At 33.2% G+C, this 17,245-nt stretch overlaps 1 protein-coding gene across 1 annotated transcript in view; it reads left to right on the plus strand.

The window, feature by feature from the left end:
• Window positions 1–16,520, plus strand: part of NDFIP2 (Nedd4 family interacting protein 2) — a 63,363-nt gene extending 46,843 nt beyond the window's left edge. The window contains exons 6-9 of the mRNA XM_045500098.1: window positions 2,915–3,039; window positions 7,597–7,663; window positions 10,529–10,634; window positions 13,207–16,520. Of these exons, the coding sequence (XP_045356054.1) occupies window positions 2,915–3,039; window positions 7,597–7,663; window positions 10,529–10,632 (296 nt within the window). The 3' untranslated portion in view covers window positions 10,633–10,634; window positions 13,207–16,520. The remainder of the gene's footprint in view (window positions 1–2,914; window positions 3,040–7,596; window positions 7,664–10,528; window positions 10,635–13,206) is intronic.
• The last annotated feature ends 725 nt before the right edge of the window (window positions 16,521–17,245 follow it).

Raw genomic sequence — 17,245 nt, forward strand, 5'->3', positions numbered from 1 at the left:
GTCTTGCTGTGTCTCACATGGTCTCTTTTCTACATGTGGGTGGAGAGAGAGCTCCCTTAGTGCTCTTCCTCTTCCTATAAGGTCACCAATCCTAGTGGATTAGGGCTCTACCTTTATATCCTTAATTATCTCCATAAAGGCCCTATCTCTAAATTCAGTCACACTGGGGAGTTAGGGTTTTAAGGAGACACAGTTCAGTCCATAATACGTTATATTGCACGAGCATAGCTTGTAGGAATCCCTGCTGCTGGCAGAGTGCAGAAAGAGAAAACATGATGACTCAATAGGTACTTTTTTGTTTTTTGGATCTTATTTCTGGTGTGGGTACAGTGGTATGTGTACTAGATACCAGTAGATCTGATTTTGAAGAAAACAATGTTGAATTTTCCCCTGAACTAAACATGCTCAGAGGTGAAAATGCACTTTTGGAATATTTCGCTGTTTTGTATTTTCCCCATCAGTGCTTCCTGTGTTTTAACCATGTGACATGCTTGTAAAATGATAGACTGAGGCATCACTGGGATAAAGTAATAAGTTGCTCATGGCTGCTGGCAGTTTGTCCTCTGCCCCAGACCTCAACCACCCGCTGAGGAGGAGGAGAGTAACTGTCTCAGCCAGTCACAGCACACGTATGGCACATAGGTTGGGAATCTTTACTGCTATTTATTAATGTAAATTCTTTATTTTAAATAGACAGGAAGATATTACATAAAGCTGTTGCATGGTTTCTCCACAGATAACACAAATATTAACCCATTGGATGTAGAACAGCTATGTCTAATAGTATATTCTAGGATGCTGGAAATATTCTGTATCTCTGCTGTCCAATATGGTAGCTACAAGCCAGATGTGACCATTGCGCACTTGACATGTGGCTAGTGTGACTGAGGGACTAAATTTTAAATTTCCTGTCATTTTAATTAATTGAAGTGTAAATATCCCGCTTTGTAGAGCAGGGTAGGTTCCTGGAGCAAGTGGAAGAAGCAGTGTGGCTGGGGGGCACTGGATAACAGATGCAGAGGACAGCGAAGTACTGATCAGTATCTGGGTTTACAAAAAAAAAAAAATGTGGAGTGTAAACAAGTTTTATTTCCAGTAGTGTCACCTGAATTTTTTTTTTTTTTTTTTTTTTTTGAAAAGATATAACCTATTCTGTAAAGAGATCATCTTGTATGGGTAGTAATAATGGCTAACATTTCCTTAGGGATCACCATGTGCCAGATTCTATACCATGTTAAACTCTTTAAATTGATTATCTCACTTAATCCCCTTATCAGCCTTGTGAAGTAGTACTACAGATCAGAGAACTGTGGCTCACCAGAGTCAGCAGTGAGTCCAAGGTCATTTATCTAGTGAGTGAGTACACTTTGACTCAAACACAGGTCTCTTATTTCAAAATTCATTCTCCTGACTGTTGCACCATATAACATAGCTTACCATAAATGATCAGGAAGCATTTGGAGAAAGAAGAAATTATAGAAGACATTGGGAAGGAAGAAATTACAGGAGTAGGGAAATTGCTTTGAAGAAATAGCTATTTCATTTAAATTTATCCTAAAATGTTTCCTGTCTTCAGAATTCTGAAAAAGTCAGCATTTCTCTAGGTAATTTACTTTGTTTACCCTGAGAGTTGGGTGGAGATATTTGGGGTAAGAGGATGGGCAGTGAACAGGACAAAGTTCTGTTCAAATTGATCTTCGGTTTTACTGTTGTTACTGTTATTATTTGATAATGTTACTCTCTTGGACACAGGGCACTCTGATTATATCTCAAGGACCTGTGTCAGAATGGTTTCTGCTACAAGTAATAGAAAACCCTCATTCAACTATTTTAAATAGTTAGGAGATTATCTCACAAAACAGAAAATCCATGAACAAGCAGATCCTAGCCGTAGCAAGTATCAGTGCTATAGCTCTGCTCCTCCTGGATTTCCTTCATTCTCTAGCCCGTTTGGAGTTACAGTTTAATCCTCAGGCTGATAGCAAGATCCCTGCAGTGGTTCCAGGTATCACATCCAAACTAGACATCTGGGGGAAAGCAGTATTTAAAAAAAAAAAAAAAAGTGTGTATATATACATATATATACACACCCACATATATATGTATACACACACACACACACACAAACATACATATATATATAGTAGAAATTCATAAACTAGGCAAGAGTGTAATAAACTTCTATGTATTTATCACTCAGATTCAACAGTGATTAATTTAGAGCCACTGTTATTTAACCTATATTCCATTCTCCATCTCCTTGATGTGTTTTTAAGAACTGAAGAATGGTTTAGAGAAATCCTATTTCAAAAAAAAAATTAGCAGGGAGTTTTTGCCTCCTGTGATTTTTTTCCCCCCCAGACTACTCAGGATTCACCTTTTGGATTTAAGTATGGAGTCCAGACTTCCCTAAACTAAAGACTTTGTAGGTAGGTGGATTCTTCAGGAGAGGGAAAAACGGGTTATGTTAAGTAGGAGGAAGAGGCAATGAACAGTATCTTCTCTGGAAATATTTTATAATTTATGTGACTCATCTTTAATATTGCTTTTTAAAAAATCCAGTTTGGTTGGCTGATTGCTTAGGGTGGGATCACAAGGGAGCTACCCTGTGACTTGGTTTATTATCTGGTTTAAAAATGCAGTTTAACCTAGTGGTGACACATTTTAAGGAATTGATTCCTCTTGGCCAAACTGACAAGAAACCAAGCATACCTGTTTGTTAATGTATAGTTAATAACTAATACATTTGCAAAAGGTAAACTACAGTCTATAAAGAAGACTTAATTGGTGCAGAGTCGAAAGAAAGGGGAGTGTTATTTCCATTGTGCAGTAAAGTAGTGTTAATATTATGTCTTTGTTAATTTGTTTCCAAAGTGTGATCTTTAAAAGAACTTTTTACTTCTCTTGCTTTTAGTGGCATTTATTTTCAACTGGCTTGGGTTTTGTTTATCCTTCTGTATCACCAATACCATAGCTGGAAGATATGGTGCCATATGTGGATTTGGACTTTCATTGATCAAATGGATCCTTATCGTTAGGGTGAGTGTTTTGATAGTGTCTATTACTCTTATCTCTAAAATTAAAATGTATGAAAATCTGTCTGTGGTTCATGAATGTTCATTTTATGTCTAGGAGTTCAATTATTTTGAGACTTATTCTTACCTCTTATTATTGTAGTGATGATCTCTGTGGGATGAACACTTTAAATGAGAGCTTGTTTACTACGTGGAAAGAGCTTTGAAAACAGAAAAAATTGAGTTTGAGTCTTATTTATATCAGTGTTCTAACCTTAAATTTTTAATTTTTCTGAGCATTAGTTTCTTCATAATGGGTTGGTAATAGCTACCTTTCAAGATTTTTGTGAGTCTTAGAGGTGATAGAATTAAAGTATTCACCCAGTTGCTGCACAAATGTGCTCAGTAAACTGTGTTTATGACTATTGTGATCAAACATAAAAATTTCTATCAATTGGTAAATTGTCATGGATTTAGTTATTTTCCCACTCTTTTTTTGGGGGGTGGGGTAGCATTAAGAACTCAAAAGTAAACTAAGGCCCCTGAGGTGGCTATCAGAACTCACCTTTTTTCCTTTATGTTCCTTCTCAGCCTTTCTTCTCATTTCTCTGTTGTTCCTGGGATTCACCCTCTGTCTACTTCTTATCACTTACGAGATGGTGTGTTGGGAGATAATGCCAAGTCCTCTTCTTTCTCCCATCTCAAAGCTTGTCCCATAATAATTTTCTGTGTCCATTCAACCAGCAGTAGTGTTGTTAGCATAGCTTTCCCCCAGCTCTTTGCCTTTTGAAGGCCCCCTTTGGCTCCTTTTTATGAAGCCTTTTCCCTGGTTTCTTTAGGGTAAGGCCTAGGAGAATGATCAGGAGTGCCTTTATTTATTGTTTTAATAAGTTTTCTTACAAGTAACCTATACATTTAAATGCTATTCCACAGTTGATAAAATGCATAATTTCAACAAATCATATTTATTTAAACATTGATTTCTAATTGAATGAATGCTCAAATGCTTCTAAAATATTCGGTACAGTCACATAGTAAAATGTCAGCTTCCCTTATGTGCTTCAGACACTTGTTATGCACCTATATTATCAAATTGATTTAAAAAATTAAAACTGGATTTAATGTGTTTTTGCTTTATTTTTAAACTTACTGCCTCCCAGAGTTTCAGTAATCTTATCAGACCTTGTCTGTGTTCAGACCAGATTAAGGTTTTGGCTATTAATCAGTTGATTCTTGGGTGAGACCTTATTGCATGGATTCTAAGATGATTAAAACTAGCCCCCTGGCAGATTCTTTTTATAATTTCATTTCAAAAGTTGTGGAGTGGATTCCCACGATGAGCAGAAATCTGTTAAGGTGTTATGGACCATACAAATATAAAGAGATGATATAGGAGTAGATGATGTAGAAGTTACTACTAGAGAACCTCAAAAGAGTTGAAGTTAGATATGTCCATTGGTTATGGTTATATTAGTAATAGAACTAATTACTGTTATTCAAATAGGATTTCTCATCTTAGTCACAGAACACAAAATGATTTGAGGACTGTTTTTTCAGTTCTCCTAAGCTTAATAAATTTGTGTATTCTAAATTTATAAAAAAGAAGGTAGTCTAGTCCATTATATGCAACCTATGCCCTAGGGGTATTAGCTCCTAATTCTCCCATAGTAGCCCTAGTTGGGAGGGGGTTGATTATCTAGTAATTAACTCCAGTTAATGTGATGAGGTGGGGAACTTAAATTCAAAGACTGCAGGTGCTCAAAGCTTTGTAAGGTATATACTAGCATCAAGTTTGATCACCAGGACTGTTTAGTTTCCGTTTATAATAGCGCTACTGAAGGGTACCTGACTGGCTCAGTCAGAAGAGCATGTGACTCTTGATCTCAGGGTCGTGGGTTCGAGCTTCACATAGGTGTGGAGATTACTAAAAAAAAATAAAAAAACAAACAAACCCAAAACCATAAAATGTGCCTTTAAAAAAAATAAAGTACTGCTACTGAGTTAAGGTTAATGTCATGCCTTTAGTGTATACTGAGAATTGATACAAGAAAAGGATTTTTAAAGATCTTTTGTATAAAGTAATAATGGCAGCCATTCATTGAGTACTTACTATGTTCCAAGCAGAATTCGTTACCAACATGAAATTCTTGACCCCCTACCTGTATCAGTGATGCTCATGACAATGCAGCCATTATATTGATGATGAAGCTAAGAATAAAAAAAAGTCTAATAACTTGCTCCACATCCCATAGTTTGTATGTGAATTAGAAACTAGCTTGGTCCCAGTTCAGTGCATGTTCTCTTGGTTCTGTACTGCCTCTATGACACTGCATTTTGACTTTTATTATAGTGCTCCAAACAATAAATTCCCTGTGGAGTTCAGTGCTGAGTGAAAGGGTTTCTCCTTAAAACCTGTTTTATTTTATTAGACAACAAGTAATTTATAAATCATACTGCAGCTTTTCTTTTTGTTTCTGAGTTGCCATGAACCTCAGATTTAATGTAAATATCTTTAGCCAATTCTGGTATTATTTCTGTCTACGGCTTTTGATCTTTTTATTATTTGTTTGAAAATGCATATGTGTTTTGTTAAAAACTAACAACTCTTTTGGAAAGTAGACAGGATATAAACAATAAAATGCTGGTGTTACATTAATAAAATAAAATTAGATAAATTCCTATTGTCAGTTAATTTATTTTTCAAAATTTGATTTTTGCATCCTGTGATTGGCCAGTCAACATGATGGATTTATTCATTAAAAAACCCAACTTGGCTCAGCCCTGCGACTGTTGGTATTTTAAACATTTTTGCTCACTCAGTAATGAGTTCAAAAGCTTATTAGTTTATCCTTTTTACGTAGTGGACTTTACAAAGTCTCTCTTTGATTTCAAGGTGAAGGTAATTATATTTTTTACCCAGAAGTAAATAAAAACTAACTTTGGTAAATATTTTTGGTGAAGAATGATGATGTTCTTTCTGGTTGTCTCTTGCCTGTTAGTATTATTTATTAAATATATTCTACAATATATTTAAATATTAGTTAAATGTATTGCTTTGCTTCTTTATTTCTTTTCGTTCTTATAGACTCTAAAACCCATATGAAAATCTTTTATTTATAATTAGTAATCACTTGATTAAAAAATATAGTGCCAGTCCTACTTTACAAGCTATGTTTTCCTAATTTTTTAGCTCTCCTTTGTACTTACTTTAATGATGTAGGAGTCTGGAATTTGCATCTATAATGGCACTTTAAAAATTTTAATCTCTGAAATTTTTGAAACTCTAAGCTGAGAATTTAGATTATAGTTGATTTATTAATTATAAATACTTCCTATGGAAATATTTAAGGTTTTAAAAATAGATTTAGATAATCTTTAGTACATATGCATCCTGAGTAGTGATATTTTTATTACAGTTTATAAGCATTTTGGTTATTACCAAACCTATAGGATTTTTAAAAATGCTTCTGTGGAAAATACCAACGGATAGTTGGAAATAATTATCAAAAAAAGTTGGAGGTAGATACTTTTAATTTCAGACTTGAGGGCAAGTCTCCATTTGATAAAATCATTTTTAGTTAAATCAGATTCAGTTTGGAGACCAATGGAAACAGAGTAGATAAAACAACGTAATTTTTAATAGTTTTAGACTAGGTTATATTACTTTCAACAAACAACTATTTGCAACACTGTTTAATGCTAAAGGGTCATAGAGAAGAATTATCAGAAGTAACTCTGAAGAAAATTAGTTTGACTTTTTACAAAAATTTTTTTCAGTAATTAAAATCATGACGTCCAGAGTCTAATCAAGGAAAAGATAGCCGTGTTCATTGTCATCAAACTCTCCCTTCCCATCTGCCTGTTCATATTCTCATTTTACAGAACATATAAAACTGTCTACTGTGGTCACTAATAGGAACTGTTGAAATGCCACTTCAAGGTTCATTTAGCTGTTCTCAGCTCACTGTTGAGAGCTGAATACTGGAGCATCTAGTTTGAAAATAAAAAGAGTCTAATGAGTTGGGGGTCTTTATGTGCCTAGTATTCTTGGCAGTGATTAACAGTAGGGGGTGTACAGAAGGTCAAAAGCTCTTCTTTTTAGAGGTCAGCTGAACATCCCCATCTGATAAGATTAAACTAATGTGGCTTTTGGTGTTAATATCTAAAGCAGCGGGTTGCTGTAGTGTGTTTGGGATGGTAGTTGTGGCTTTGAGAGATTATGAAGAAAGAACCGACATGTGAACTCTTTAATGAGAAAGTTGGATTCAGATACATAGAATTTACCTTTCTTTCTTACAAGCATCTTGAAACTGATTTTTGTTTCTAAAATACTTTGTATAAGTTTGTTAGCTATTGTATAAAAGATTTTAAAGAGTTTTTTCTCCTCAAGTAACTATGTATATATTACATAATGTATTAAGTAATTATGTATGTATTACACAATGTATTAGGCATTTTTTTTTTCTCTTTGTGTTAAGTGCTAGAGATTATTTGAGGTACATGATTCTGAAATTGAGGCTGATTTTTCATTTTCAAATTCAGGTACATAAATATGGTTAATATATTTATGTTCACTCCATAGTTTTCTGATTATTTTACTGGATATTTCAATGGACAGTATTGGCTTTGGTGGATATTTCTTGTACTTGGTAAGTTTATTCTTAATTAAATTTCAGTTTAATTCACATTTAGTTTAACTTTGACATTTCCCCGAATTGTAAGATGTAAACCCATTGTGTTGGAACTTAGGTGGTAATAATTTTTCTGTTGTAAAGTTCTCCTGTCCTAGCACTTAAATCATCTAAGCTATTTGGGTAATTATACATAGCACTCTAGATTTTGGATTTAAAATCCAGAGCCTGTCGATTTAAAAAATCAGTGGTTGGATGATAATTAAATATATAAAACTTGAACACCCTAAAATGATTTTAAAAAATGTCTTCGGCATTTATCTTGGAAAATATACGTGCATAATTTCTTTTAACGATCCTAGGAGATGTTGAGAGTAGGATAGTTGTTCTATGCATTTTACTTATTTTTGGAACATTGAAACGTTCTTTATACTTTTGAAACATACCCTGCATTAATCATTAATCAGCCAGGCAGAAGACTTCATGCCTAACGACCCCAGTACTTCTGTTGAGTTTTCTTCTTACAAGGCATGTCTTTTTATTAATATTGATGAATTTTATGGATTTCCAATTTTTGTTGCCTGGTGATTTTCACTTTAGATGTATGATAAGTTAATCTTAAAATCACATGATGCCTTTAATCCACATTTCAGATTTATTTACTGGCGTGAAGAATATACTGAAGTTTAAAAGCCCACATTTCTCTAGGAACATTATTGTACCAGAAAATAATAGCATTTCAGTAGGTGGCAGTGTTCTCATTGAGTTTTTGTTTAGTCCTGCTATTGGATCTTTAGGATCTTTATGGAAACAAATTCTTGCGATCAGATAAGGTCACTAAAGATCCTGTATTCTTTATTTAATAATTATAGTGAAATTATTCTGCTGTTGTGATTTTGTTAGGGAGCCAGACTCTTACGAGGGTTTAGGCAGTTTTTTTGCATTGTTAATTGTGTTCTGACTGCCTGAATTCTGTGGTTGTTATTGAGCTACTTATTTAACAGTGAAAAAAATATATAGTCTATTAGATATTTAAGCATATTAGGTGAGTATAGTTGCTTCTGAATATATTATTAACGATTGGACCTTAGGAAGACAACTATAGGCCTGAGTGGAATGCAGAGGATGACCTCATTTCCACATCAGAACCATAATCTATCTAGCATTTAGGGAAATACGAAAATTTAATCCATGATGAAAATGTTGCTCTCACATATACTCAGAAGAATGTTGAGTACATTGTAGAACACTGAGAAATGATAGCTGCTGAATGATTGATTGGTTTCTAGGTATGAATTGGCTTATTTTAGAAAATGGTTGAGCAGAATAAAATATGTCTTAGAAACAGCAGTTTTCATAGACAAAAGAAGGGATTTCACAAATAATTTTGGTTTACATTATTCAATAATGCTTTTACATTTGGATCACAATAGCATTATCTTTGAACAGCATCTGCAAGAGCATGAGGGTGGAATTCAGAGTGGGAGTCACAAATGGAAGGAGTTAGGATATGGGAAGCAGATGTGATCAGATTTAGCTGAAATTTATACCACTTGTTTAAGTCATTATTTGTGTATCTTCTATCTTTTTCGTTTATTACAACCATGCTCTTTTTTAGTACTTTGGTTACTGTCTTGCATTTGGGGTATGAATTTAGTTTGGGACTTTGCATTTGTATATATTTGCTATATGTATATATATCTTCGGTTTTTGTTTTGCATCCCTTCCCATTACTAGTTAAATATTTACTGAAGTTAGTAAATGTTTCCCTTAGAATTCTATGCGTAATAAGTATATCAGAGAATTTACTAATAATGCTAATGCTTTTTGTGGTTAACTAATATTTTTCATCTGAAACTTTGAAGCATTTCACAGGCAATGCTTGCTCTCCTTCAATTACTAAGGAGACCTGTTAGCAAATGGCTGTTATTTAAAATTCCTATTACAGAGAATACTAAACAGATATAGTAAGATCTATCCCAAATCATTTAAGAAATCACTAGAGTAGTTGCTTCATAAGTCTTTCCTGATTCTTCTTATGTAAATTTGTATTATAAATTAGTCTTATTATTACTTGAAAATAAGAAGTAATAATTAAAATTATTTATGTAACACACATGTCTTCAAATACAGATTTCACAGATGACAGGCACTTGATATTGCTGGACAGGCTTCGTGGTTTTATCCCACAGTTGTTAGCAAATTACATGCATATATTCCTTCTTGAATACTTTATATTAGCAAATATGTCTTAAGTTTGCTTAGTAGTTGTATTAATTGAAAAGTTTTATATAGGGGTGCCTGAGTGGCTCAGTCAGTCAATCTGACTTCAGCTAGGTCGTGATCTCATCGTGTATCTTGAATTCAAGCCCCGTATCATCAGGCTCCGTACTGACCATGACAACCTTTTTGGGATTCTCTCTCTCTCTCCCTCTCTCTTGCTTGCTCTCTCTCAAAATAAATAAATAAACTTAAAAACCCAGAAATTTCTTTAAAAACAAAAAAAAAAGTTTCATATAAAAATGGGATTTCTGTGAGTTGAATCACATTAAATGCATTAGGTAGCTTTTCTATTTAAAGAAATGGAATAAATGTATATATTTTTTATAATTCTGGATTTTCATGGCTGGATTTGCTTTACTTTAATTTAGATACATCTGGACTTAACAAATTGAAAGAATTTTTGGGAGGCAGTAAACTTTTATTAAATTTTTCTAAGATGGAATTATCATATATTATAATGTAAAATAGGTTATGGAATGAATGGAATTTTACAGATTAAATTCTTTAAGCCGAGAGGATCTTGTTTATAATTGTCTATTTTAAATTTGTGGTACCCCCTCTGTATAAGAACATAATATATCTGTGATTTTAACCTCTCAGGCCTGCTTCTTTTCTTCCGAGGATTTGTTAATTATCTAAAAGTCAGAAACATGTCTGAAAGTATGGCAGCTGCTCATAGAACAAGGTATTTCTTCTTATTATAGAGGTAAGAAATCTTAACATATTAACTGTTCCCTTCATGTATTCATATTCACCAGATGCATATAATGTGCACTCATATTGTTTGCTTAAATTTAGCATATTTAATATATTGATATACTGTTAATCAACTAATGAAAATTTAATAAGTTGTGAACTTTTTAAAATAGATTTTAAAAATTGAATTTCTTTGGAAATTTTAATTTTTTAAATATATAATGAATAAGCAAACTTTAAGTCAGACTTTTTACACTTCTTTTTTAAAGATTAACCACAGGATGTAACCATTAGCACAAAATTTAAAAGGTCGAAAAAATAGGACAAGGCACTTACACAGAAGGGATGGGCACTTTGTATAAAACAATGTGAAAGTCACACATGTGTTGAAGAAAACAAGAAACAAATTTGTGATTGAAAAGTAATTTTCTGTGCACTGATCTTAACAAACTAGATCGGAGAGTAAAAGTTGTGTGAAGAAAATAGGAGCTCTGATATTGTTTACTTGAAGTGTGTCAGTTTATACTAATAATGAGGCTTCAACTTGAATTAACGGGAATAAAGAAACGAGCAGGGATTTCTTACTACTTATCCAGTGAGTTTCTGGAGGCTGTGTGCAACCAGTAGTATCTTCACCTGAAGGGACCTTGTATCTCTATTTTCTATAATAGATTCTTTTTTATTGAAATACAGGTAACATACAATATTGTATTAGTTTCATGTGTATAATACAGTGATTTGACATTTGTATATTTTGTGAACTGGTCATCACAGTAAGTCTAGTTATCATCTGCCACCATACAAAGTTAATACAGTATTATTGACTGTATTCCCCATGCTGTAAATTACTTCCCCATGACTTACTTGTTTTGTAACTGGAAGTTTGTACCTCTTGATCCGCTTCACTCATTTTGCCCCCCTCACTCCAAAACTCCTTCCCCTTTGATAGCCATCACTCTGTTCTCAGTATCTATGAGTCTGGATGTTGTTTTATTGTGTTTGTTTGTTTGATTGTTTTTTGGTTGCATTTATAAGTGAAATCATGCAGCATTTGTCTTTCTTTGACTTATTTCACTTAGCATAATACCCTCAAGGTCCATCCATGTTGTCACAAATGGCAGTATCTTTTTTGTGGCTGAGTAGTATTACACACACACACACACACACACACACATCTTCTTTATCCATTCATCTATTGATGGGCACTTAGTTTCCATATCTAGGCTATTGTAAATAATGCTACAGTTAACAGAGGGGTCCATATATCTTTTTGAATTACTCTTTTCATTTTCTTCACACAGATAGCCAGAAGTGGAATTGCTGGATCATAGGGTAGTTCTACTTTTAATTTTTTGAAGAAGCTCCATGCTGTTTTCCAGCATGGTTGCCTTAATTTGCTTTCCCACCAACGGTTCACAAGGTTTCTCTTTTCTTCATGTCCTTGTTAACACTTGTTTCTTACCTTTTTGATTATAGCCATGCTGACAGGCGTGAGGTGATAATCTCATTGTGATTTTCATATGCGTTTCCCTGATGTATAGTGATGTCGGGCATCTTTTTCGTGTGCTTGATGGCCATCTGTATGTCTTTGGAAAAATGTCTATTCAGATCCTCTGTTCATTTTTTGATTGGATTGTTTGGTTTTTCAGTTATTAAGTTATACGAGTTCTTTATTTTGGATATTAACTCCTTATTGAATATATGGCTTACAAATATCTTTTCTCTCTATACTATTTTTGAAACAAGCACCATATACTTCATGTCTATAATTTATTTGAACTTTTAAAGTATTTGAACTCCATAAGCAAAATGTCTGCTAAAACACTTAACTTCTGTATCTGTCTACAAGTACAAAACGTTCCAAAGTTACTATAACTAAATATCCTTTTTATAAATAAATTGTATGGTTTTTTTATTTGAGGGCTTAAACTTTATAACATGAGTTTTACATTATCTAATATAATTTATTTATTTCTGCTGAAGAGTAGAGTGAATGTAGTTGTATTTCTGGATAATATTAAAGTATACTTTTAAATGTTCTTTTACCTCGGGGCGCCTGGGTGGCTCAGTTGGTTAAGTGTCTGACTTAGGCTCAGGTCATGATCTCACAGTTCGTGGGTTCAAGTCCTGCATCGGGCTCTGTGCTGACAGCTTGGAGCCTGGAGCCTGCTTCAGATTCTGTGTCTCCTCCTCTTTCTGCCCCTCTCCCGCTTGTGCGTACGCGCGCTCTCCCTTTCTCTCTCAAAAATAAACCAGCATTTTTAAAGAATGTTCTTTTACCTCTACCTAGAAGAGGTCAATTTTCTCTTTAGCCACTAAAATGTCTTTGCAAGAAATAACATTGAGTGTACTGTGATTATCTTGTTTGCATTTTCAAGAGTCTATAATATACATATTTTCTAGATGGTTTTCTATAGAAGCTTAAATGTTCGAATATATTCTGATATATGCTGTTTTATGTCATCTTTACCAAAAGAGCATTATATACTTGATGTACTACTGCTATAAAATGGGTTTTTGTACTATCATTTGGATATTTGCATTTTAATATACTTTAAGACTAATTCTTTCTTTGTCCCTAGACTACATCGACCAGACATTCTTTTCTTATATCAATGTGAAATTTCCAGATCATCTGTAAACCTACAACTTTAATAGAATAGAAGACTACTAAAAGCAGAAGACAAATTAGTGAAGAAAAGATAGATCTTCAAGATTGAATGGCAGGGTGGTTTATGCTTAAAGGCCAATTCTGTTCATTCTCTTAAATATTTATATTTCATTCGTTTTGCACATTTGCATATGTGCCCATTTAAAAGATTTGCGTATACTTGAAAGAGACCGTAAAGTTGTATCAGTAAAGTCCAGTCATATTTGGTCAATCGGTATTTGGTATAATTGAAAGAGCTGAGTAAAAAACAGTCTTCCAGCATGTAAATGCCATTGACTTTTGACCTGACATTTAGTATAATAAAATGAAATTATTAACCATGTCAAATGCTTTATAGTTTCTGGCTTCTAGATTCATCTAGTAACTCTACACATGGAACATCCTTTGTTATATATAGGTTTTTGAAACCTGCAGTGCTGATTATAGAAAAGCTTTGTCAGATTTGTGAACATGATATTTACATTATTATTTAGCATATTCTTTCTGTAAATAACCATGCATAAATTACTTTCTGCATTATTTTAGAAACTGTCTGGATATCTTTTAATTTAAAATTAAGTGAACTTAATATATAGAGAAAATTTGGGTGTTAAAGATAGTTTGTTTTAGGACAAATTTTAAGCAAATGTGGGTATTCCACATGTCCTTTATAAAAAAAAAATCTTCCTGTTTTTTTTCTTTTTAAGGGACATGCCAGTTTTAGGGACTCTTAATTGAGAAGCTTGGTTTTTAGCATTGCCATCTTAGAGATTCTTGGAGGAAGAGATTGTATTAGATGTTCTATTTATTTCATTTAAGACGTTTTTGAAAGTTAATTTTCTGAATAAGATACTCTCATTTGCATTTGTCTTTTAAAAAGCCAATAAAAGTATCTTTCAATTATGATTGTAATAATTTTTTCTTTAGAGGTTTAGTTTGTTAAATGAAGCAAATCAGAACTTGTACTAGTAGCTTCTTGCTTTGATTATAGGATTAACCTATAAAAATCCTATCTTGAATTGAGATATGCAGAATAATCTGTCTTCAAGTTATGGAAACGTGTGGAATATGGGAGTGTGGTGTGTGTGTGTGTGTGTGTTGCAAGAATATGTGTGTCTGGCCATTATTACAACTGGAATCTACATTCATAAGCTACTGCCATTTTGCAAATCATTTTATGTCTCATCTGTTTTCTTTTTAGTTATATTTTTGCTTTTGAATGCCAACATTAAAAATGATGGAAATTATATCCTCTTTTCAACTTAAAAATCATTTAATACGGATATATAGAACATATAAAATTGGTTGCTCGTTTATTATTTGACGCTGACTACTAAAAAATACATCTAAAAGTATTCAGGGACATTTTTCCATTTCTGAAAAAATAAGTTATACTTTATAACTTCTTTTGTATTTCTCTGTATTTTCTGATTTATTTCATTGTCTTTGATAAATAAAACATGCAGTTTTGTTTTGCTAATTGAGCCTATTGTTTTTCCTCATTCATTCTCCCTGCATGGAATTTCTTATTGTTGATTGAGGTACCTGTGTTACCCCCTTGAGGTCAAACAGTAGCATGGGGTAAAGAAAACAATATTTAATTTAGTTGCCTGATTTGGAAATTAATGTTAGAATGTACTTATAAGAAATATGATCTAATACTAGATCTCTTCTTTATCTCATATTAAGTTCCTGTACACCTGTACTTGTTTTTTTGTGGTAATTTTTAAATGAAATTAAGCTTTCATACGTGGTAATTTTAGATTACTAGATCACCTATCACATCACTTTATTAAAATGTAGTATTTTAGTTCTTGTGGTATTTATACTTGGTTTCTGATTATGGATGTGTCACTTTTGGTCCAACATCAAAAACTTCATTTTCTGTTTGGATTTTTTTTTCCCCCTTTCAAATCTATAAGGTTCAAGTGTGCATGTTGCCGGATGCTTTCTAAGTGGTACAATTCAATGGTAGCCTTAAATCTCATTAGTCAGGGGCATCAGAATATTAGTTTTAAAAACTTAACATTCTCTTCTGGATCTGTGAAATCCTGCACACTTCCCTTCATTTGCTGTGAGCTGGGGTAGAGCAGCTGCTGTTGTGCTTGGGGGATTCTGAACCACCTTTGCACTCTGTCCTGAAGTTCACAAATTGGAATCTTTGTTAGGATGTCTAAATAAGTTTTGAGTGAATATGAATCGGGGCTTGGAAGTTAATGTGAATATTTATTAAATTATATTGATTATATTTGAGTAAGCTAGTTATGGCCAGGATAATCCATTTTTATGTATTTATGAAATCAACTGAATTTAAGGTAAAAATACATTTTTCTGTACAGTGTGTTCAGGATCGAATTAGAAATTTGAAATTAGAAGATCTTATACTCAGTTAAAATAAAAATCTCCGTTTAACAGAGAAAAAAAATACTAATGTCTAGCCTTTTGAGACCATGAGATACCTCCCTTGCCTTTGAGGTTTTTCATAAATTTTAACCTGTTAGGACAGTAATCACTAATTCCCAGCAAAACCTTTCGTCACAGGAAAAGTGAAATCCAAAAAGTCCAATTGGAGAAAAAAAAAATTAGGGTTTCTTAATTTAACATTTCTTTTTCAACTGGTCCTTTCAAATGTCCCCCAAAGCACAAACATAACAGTGGTGAATGTGATACTGTATTTAACTGGAGTGACATGTCCTGAGCTTGCTCAGAAACAGTCGTGATTATTTGTTTTCTCAGCTTAAATAGTGCCTCTTCTCTGAAAAGTGTCCTAAAAAGGAGAATAAGTTATATGAACACAGTGTCTATATAGCTGTACCTTTCACTGAGAAGTGACTGCCTAAGCCCACTGCCCTTTGGGAGAAGGAGTTAATTGTTGTCACAGCCTTTCCTAGCCAGTGCATTTGTCTGGCCTGTAGAATACGCACAGTATCTTTTTTTTTTTTTTTCTTTCTTTTTTCTTTTTAAATAGAAATTGTATTGGAATGACTCCAGCTTATAGTAAAGAGTAAACAATGAGCTTTTATATTTTAAGACTGCTGTTAAATGTTATGTTAATTGTTTATTAGTTATATAATTCCTCCGACATATGAAATGTTAGTGTATTCTTTTAAAAAATCTCATTCAGGATAAAGTTCAACTGTTAGATGATGATGTGCCAATTATTGTAAGAATATCCTTGCCCATATATAAAACATGCTGACATGTGTTTTACTTGTTAATAAAGTTCTATAGATGTGGAAATGTGAACCTGTGCATCCTTTTGAAAATCAGTTTAAGACTGACAACATATTATTGCCACCTTGGCCTCACAGAATGGTTATATGGTAGACGTCATTTAAGATGAAAACACCTGGCATGGAATTAGGTTAGAGTGGGGAACAACATTTAACTTGTCACAGTAATTTGTTGGGAGGTGATTGTAGTTTAATTTTAATAAATGCAAAAAACCAGCTTTATGGAAATAATTTATGTTCATCGCTACTTTGCAAAATATCAGTGGTAACCACGGGCCAGACCTGCCTGTGTTATGGGCTTGTATTTTCATTTGGGACATAAGACCTAAAGTGCAAAAAACTTCAAGTTACTTAGAAAAAAAGAAACCAAAAAGCTCATTCCATACTTCATAAAAGTTTTTAAAAATGTTTATTTTGAACTCCACATGTTTGCGTTAACTTTTCTTTCTTGAAGTTTTCAGCTTAGCTTTCATTCTTTGATTTTGGTTTTGAGAGATTGAGCTACCAGCTTTTAAAAACCCACTTGATTTTCATGAAAACCGTAAAAAAATTCAGTAGTTAGAGTATTACTGTTTTAGCAGTTGAGGTTATGGCAGGCGAACGTCATACACTCCTGGTTTACAGAAACTTACAGGTGGCTTTCCTGTCTCTCACACTTGCAAAATGAGTCACCTCATTACTTTCCCACTCCTTGTGTGTTTGTTTTACTTAAAATCAACATTTTACCTTCAGTGACAC

The sequence above is a fragment of the Leopardus geoffroyi genome, chromosome A1 (assembly GCF_018350155.1).
Source record: "Leopardus geoffroyi isolate Oge1 chromosome A1, O.geoffroyi_Oge1_pat1.0, whole genome shotgun sequence".
Taxonomy (NCBI): Eukaryota; Metazoa; Chordata; class Mammalia; order Carnivora; family Felidae; genus Leopardus; species Leopardus geoffroyi.